General features: G+C 35.7%; 1 protein-coding gene across 1 annotated transcript in view; it reads left to right on the top strand.

Annotated features, from left to right (window-relative positions):
• The window catches only part of IKZF1 (IKAROS family zinc finger 1), a 124,536-nt gene extending 120,300 nt beyond the window's left edge, over positions 1-4,236 (top strand). Inside the window, exon 8 of the mRNA XM_044671580.1 lies at positions 3,893-4,236. Coding sequence (XP_044527515.1) covers positions 3,893-4,056 — 164 coding nt within the window. The 3' untranslated portion in view covers positions 4,057-4,236. The remainder of the gene's footprint in view (positions 1-3,892) is intronic.
• Positions 4,237-6,672: the final 2,436 nt, after the last annotated feature.

Here is a 6,672-nt window from a genome sequence, read left to right as displayed (position 1 = left end):
TCAAGTAAATGATATATATATATAAGTTTATATATATATATATAGATTTATACAGATATATAATATATAATATAATAAAATATATACATATATTATATATAAATAATATGTATTTAGATTATATAACATAAAATTAGGGCCTTTTCCTTTTTTTTTCCTTTTTAATTTTAAAAAATTTTTACATTTTCTTCTATTTTTAAAAGCCCTGTAGATCTCAGGTTTATGCTTCATAATAAGTGCAGCTATGAAATCTCAGTGGACAAATCAAGTCTATCGTAGGAGTATATCCTAGGAAACAGATCCCATGGGAACCAACTGATAGCCCACATGTTACAATGGACAGAGTGGTACAGTGGATAAAGGCAGGGCTGGAATCAAGAAGACCCAAGTTCAGATCTGGACTGTAATTGCTTACTAGCTGTGTGACCCTGGGCCAGTCACGATCTTCCTGCCTCAGTTTCCTTATCTGTAAAGTGAGGATAATAATAGCACCTATCTCTTTAGGGTTATTGTGAAGATCAGATAAGGTAATAATTGTAATGCACTTAGCACTGTGCCTGGCACAGGGTAAATGCTATATAAATAAAAACTATTATTATTACCAAACAATTTGCAAAGAAGAGTTTTTTGTTTTGTTTTTTTTTAGAAAGGGCTTCTCTGCATCTTTTTAGGAAGAGAGTGAAGCATCCGCAAGGAAGGGGAGTAAAGGGTGTACAGTTGGCTCTTGTTTGAGAAGTGGCACATTTGATATTTCTTTTTGACCCTGACAAGTGATGAAGCAAAGGTTGCTCTGATTCTCCCTTTTCCCATCGCAGCAATGCAGCAGTACATGAATGAGTTTCATGTGTCCTTAAGATAGTGCAGACTAGATGAGCCTCGTGGAAGGAAGCCGAGGTGGGACAGGGGATGGTGCCATAAGTCAAACCCCCTTCTAACTTTGCCAAAAGATTCAAAAATTTAAAAACAGAAAAGAGGAAGTTAATTTAACTTGGTACTAGATAGAGAGGATGGATCAAATTTGGTTTAAAGCCAATGATCTTTATGCAACCAAATGCATCAGTCAACTCATTAGCTAATAATACAGACTATCACCCTAGAATAGTAATAATCAGTCAGGATTTAGTTCTTTAAGCTTTACAATTCTAACAGCAACGTGATGGGGTGGACAGTTTGATTTAGCCTCACTTGACAGGTGAGGAAGTTAAGATTCAGACAAGATATATGACTTGCCCAAAGTCATACAGCCAGGAAGCAAAGGGGTAGAGATTCAAAATCCTATCTCTCCTGACTCCCAAGACTAGAGGAGGCAATAATAGAATATGTTTAGGTATCCCCAAAGTGATGATTTTTGTATTCTTTTGACAAAGAAAATGGCAGCATTTCCTAAGGAATGGTTTTCCATAAAACGTTATAACTGTGTTTGCATGTCTCAAAAGTTGGAGTTTATTTTCTGTACAATATATTTTAACTCTTGTCTCTGTTTAGTATAGCCTTGAATTTCATCTCTTCAATGCCACCATAAATTCTTTGAAAGCAGAGACCACTTTGATATCCTTTATAATACTAAATATGGGGCTAGAGGCATAGTAGACCCTCAGTAATTGAGGTCATATTCGATCTTGGATGCTTATGAGCAGTGTATCTCAGGGCAAGTCACTTCCTCTCTTTGCCTCAGTTTCTTCCAATGTTAAATGGAGATAATGATAGCACCTACCTCTTAGGGTTGTTATGAGGAGCAAGTGATATAAGAATTGTAAAGTGCTTAGCAGAGTGCCTGGCATATAACATATACTATATAAATATTATCTGTTTATTATCACCATCATCATTTTTATTATTACTAAATTCACTAGGGTTGGGGTGTTTAAGTCATCTACCCTAGTATTTTACTTAAAATTACCTCTGCCCTAAATCACCCAATTCAGACAAGCTTCCAGATAACCTAAAGTTCTTGACCAAACAGGAAATCAGAGGCAGCTAAGTGGCACTTTGAATAGAACACTTGCCCTTGAGTCAGGAAGACCTAAACTCAAATTCAGCCTCAGACACTTATTATCTATGAGACCTTGGAGAAATCACAACCTCTGATCACTCAGTTTCCTCGAATGTGAAATGGGGATGATAGTATTAACTACTTCACTGGTGGGAGGATCAAAGGAGATCATCTTTGTAAACCATTATCTAAATGCCAGAATTTGAACACATTAAATCCCTTAAACTCCAAATCTTAGGACTTCTTTCCCTAAACTATATTGCTTCTGTTTTTCCATCTTTAAAATGATGGTGTTGAACTAAACCATCTCTAAGATCTCTTATCACTCTATGATTATATCTCATATGGATATAATTTCTTATATATGATTATAGGTTTATGTGATTTCTTATAATTTATTCAGTCAAATCACATAAGCACTTGAGATTCTATGTGTTCAGAGTAGGAATAGTTTTTAGGATATGTGCCCCAGCGGAGAGCAGATATTGTTATCATCATCTAGGCCACATTTCTTCCTTTTCTTCAGTGTTAGGTAAAGTCCTTAAATTATAGTCAACCTAATGGATTACTATTTTATTGGGGATACTCCATAAGCACACATTAAACAAGGGTTCTTGATCTTTTTTATGTCACAGGCCTCTTTGGCAATCTGATGAAACCTATATACCCCTTCTCTGTTCTTAAATATTTTAAATCTTTAATGGGAGCTAGGTGGCAGAGTGGGTCTGGGGTTAGAAAGACCTGAGTTTAAATCCAGCCTCAGACATTTACTAGCTTTGTGACTGTATGCAAGTCACAACCTCTGCCTGCCTCCTCTGTAAAATGAAGATAATAATAGCACCTTACCTCCCATATTTGTTGTAAGGGTAGATAATATTTGTAAAACATTTTGCAATCTTAAGGCACTATATAAATACTATCTATCTTATCATCATCATCATAATTAAACACATAAAATATTTAGAATTTAAAAGGAAAACAATTTCATTGAAATAAACATGTGATTTTTTTTCTGTGCAGGTTCATAGACCACCCCTTTACCCCAAAATCTATTCACACACCCCTTGAGAGCATGTGTACCCCAGGTTAAGAAATTCTGCTTTTAAATCCTTTGTCTTAGTGCTCCCAATTAACCAACTTGCTTCTGTATTATTTTTTGAATACTGGAGTATAAATTTCGCTACCCAGTCAATACTTAAGTAACCAATACCATTGGATGAATTAAAATTGAATTTAGTTTTCATGACACTATTCCAAGAAATTAGAAAGGACTCTCTTCTCTGAATGCCCTCTCATTTACTGATTGGCCATCACTAACTCACAGTACTCAGTATTGAGATTTCTTGATGATTGTGGAGATCCCTTGAATCATACTGTATAAAATTCAATAGAATTTACCCTTCACGACCCTGAGCCTTTTGCAATGGAAGCACATAGAACATTTGATGCTCCATTTGCAAAGTAGCAGGTTTCTTTGTACTTGGATTCCTGTCGTTAACACTGGAATGTATAATGAGCACATGGGAGGCAGTGAGGAAGTATATTGTCCTGAGTTCTGGTCCCTTGTCTACAAGTACCACACTGGATAAAATTTGGGTGTGTTAACTCTGAGCCTGAGCACCTTCTTCTTTTGAATATAAATTATAGCCCCTGCCCTATCCAAGTGACAGGGTTATTATGAGGATCTACCTTGTAAAAAGTTAAGTGGACTATGCTAAATAAAATAAATAAATAAAAATGAAATCGATTCTAAAAGTTGGCCACTACCATGATGAGCATCAAAAGTCAACTAGAGGCTTCTATTAAGTTATCCAACTTTACCGAATTGTCTTAGCAGAACGGGCCCTTAAAATTATTGATATCTGTGTTGCTGACCATTCTGATTTCCCTTGGCTTTAGTCATTAAAGAAGAAACCAACCATAGTGAAATGGCCGAAGATTTGTGCAAGATTGGATCTGAGAGATCCCTCGTGCTGGATAGACTAGCAAGTAACGTCGCCAAACGTAAGAGCTCTATGCCTCAGAAATTTGTGGGTAAGAGTTCAACGTTTGATGTCTCTTAAAAAACCAAATATGCTAATGGATATTTTCAAACTTGCTTTATGCTAGGGGATAAGGGAAAAAGAATTAAAAAAAAACAAACAAACAAACAGGTAAGCTGAATGGTTCTTCCCCTCTCTAGGTTCATTTATAGACATTAGTTGGTGCTTAATAAATGTTTATTGATGGATGGAGAGTTTACAAAATGCCATCTCTTTTGTCTTGATTTTGTGTGCCTTCCATCTATATTGTTTGCAGGGCCCTCTAAAGATGGTGTTTTGGAGCAAACCCTACTGGTTCAGAGTGCTAGGCTATGTGAGTGAAATAAATAACAATCATTATTCACATTTACACAGAATTTCACAATTAAGCTGTATTTTATCACCCTTCAAAGTAGTTTCAAAGGGTGATCTTATCTTCTGACAGATGAAGGAAGTGAGGCTCAGAGGCATTCAGATCTGTGCCCAGTGTAACAAAGCCAACAAATAATGAACCCAGGACTCAACTTTCTGGCTTCTGGTTCTAAGTCCAGTATTCTTTAAATAACATTCAGAAACCAAACTGAAAAGAGTTGCTCTTTACTTCTTTAACTTCAGCCTCTCAAACTGAAATCCAAATGCTTTTAGTAAATTAAAATCAGCATCTACTTCAGTAATGTACATGCTGTGATCTAGCTACATAGCATGGTGGCAAAGATGCTTAAAGTTCTTTGGATCCTCACACCTAAAGGCATCATTCCATAAAATTCCTCTACCTCCTTCTCTAATAAGCCTATATTTGGAATACTGTCTTCATATTTAAACTCATCATTGTCATCCCCCTGCCCCCAACAAAAGAAAAAAGGGGAAAAAAAACTATCCACGCAAACACGCATACTTACATATATAATTACAGGAAATTTGTAGGATTCCAAAAAGAGCAGTGATCATGAGACCAAAGAGGAAAAGAAATCAGTGGGGTAAGCCCTGTCTTTCAGTGCCAGGGAAGCTACTTCTTCCCAAGGCAGCCCTTCCACTTTTGGATCACTATGGACAAAGTTTTTCTTTTTATTGAGTCCAAATTTGCCTCTGCAACTTTCATCCATTAATCCTAAGAATTCTGAATTCTGAACTTCTAGTTCTGAGGTGAAAGGCATTCAGTTATGGCCAGGGCTGGTAAAATATGTGAGCCTTTCCAGTATATTCTTTAACATTTAAAAGTCCAATGAGGTAACCATGACTGCTCCCTGTATAGATTCAGAATTATTGTGCAGTATTTACCTTAAGCTTATGCCAACAGAGGCACCACCCATTTTCTGTTTGTAAGATGACTATCTGCCCATTAGATACTTTATGGAACTCTTTAGACTTGATTAACTTTTATCTGTAAGAATGATGACTTATTAAAACTTTCCTCCCAGTTAGATTCTAAAGATCTTTGGTTCCATAGATAAGGGTGCATAATCATAAAGCAAGTAACTGCTAAATGAACCCCATTATCCCACATTAATGACTACAATTGGATTAAAATGAATGCAAACTCAAGGCTGAATATGCAATTACAGATAAGAAAGGAGGCTGGAATATGGCAGTCTTTATGGGACATTATAGTTTGAGAGAGAGTATACATGTTACCAATGGTTAATGGCCACAAAAGAGAAGTCCAATTTGCAAATTCATGAATCGTGGTTCTATTTATATATATATATATATAGTGTGTGTGTGTGTGTGTGTGTGTGTGTATAGAGAGAGAGAGAGAGATACACACACATACTTAACACATAGTTAAGTCTTTTGTATATACATATATACCTCCATATATGTATGGGCAAGCATTTCATATATATATAGTTACTCAGAAAATAGAAACACTAAAAGCAGATATTATCATACAGGAAACCTCTGAGACCCTTGTGAAATGTAACACAAGCAAAGTGAAATCATGTTTTCAGAATTTTTAATGTTTAATTTATGAATGAAAACTAATTGCTTTATTGAAAGCAAAACATCTCACTTAAAACAAATAATTAGCTTTTTAGAACTGAAGTAAAATATGGCCCTAATTAATGAATGTACCACTTCTTCCATGTTGCAGACATTAAATGATATTTGGTCTTAAGCTATGTCATGCTTATGACATGTATGATGATAACATATAACAAAGGAAATTGGCTTTACTTCTTTCCTAGTGAAATCTCTCATCTAAAGAATTGGAAAACTAGCTAATAAAAACAAAATTAGGACCAAACAATTGACATTTCTCTGAGAGATGTGTTCCTTCTCTTTCAAACTGTTGCCCTTTCCCCCTGTGATGCCGTTTATTTCTACCTTCAGTTTCATATTTACTAAATGGCCTTCTGTTCTCCACTGTTTTTCAATTCAAAAAACATTTGTTAAAGCACCTACTATGTATTTTGCTACATTAGGGAATGGGGATAGAATGTCATCTTAGGTAGTTATGTTCCCCTTTCAAGGATCAATATTTATAGACTTCGCCTTCCCAAATCCCTCATGGCTGAAAGAAGTTTCTCTCTCTCTCTCTCTCTCTCTCTCTCTCTCTCTCTCTCTCTCTCTCTCTCTCTCTCTCTCTCTTCCTCTCTCTCTCTCCCCCTTCTCTCTTATTCTCTTATTCTCCATATATATGTGTATATATATATATAT

The sequence above is a fragment of the Gracilinanus agilis genome, chromosome 1 (genome assembly GCF_016433145.1).
Source record: "Gracilinanus agilis isolate LMUSP501 chromosome 1, AgileGrace, whole genome shotgun sequence".
NCBI lineage: Eukaryota > Metazoa > Chordata > Mammalia > Didelphimorphia > Didelphidae > Gracilinanus > Gracilinanus agilis.
Note: the sequence above shows the minus strand (reverse complement) of the source record. Positions and strands in the feature narration are given on the sequence as shown.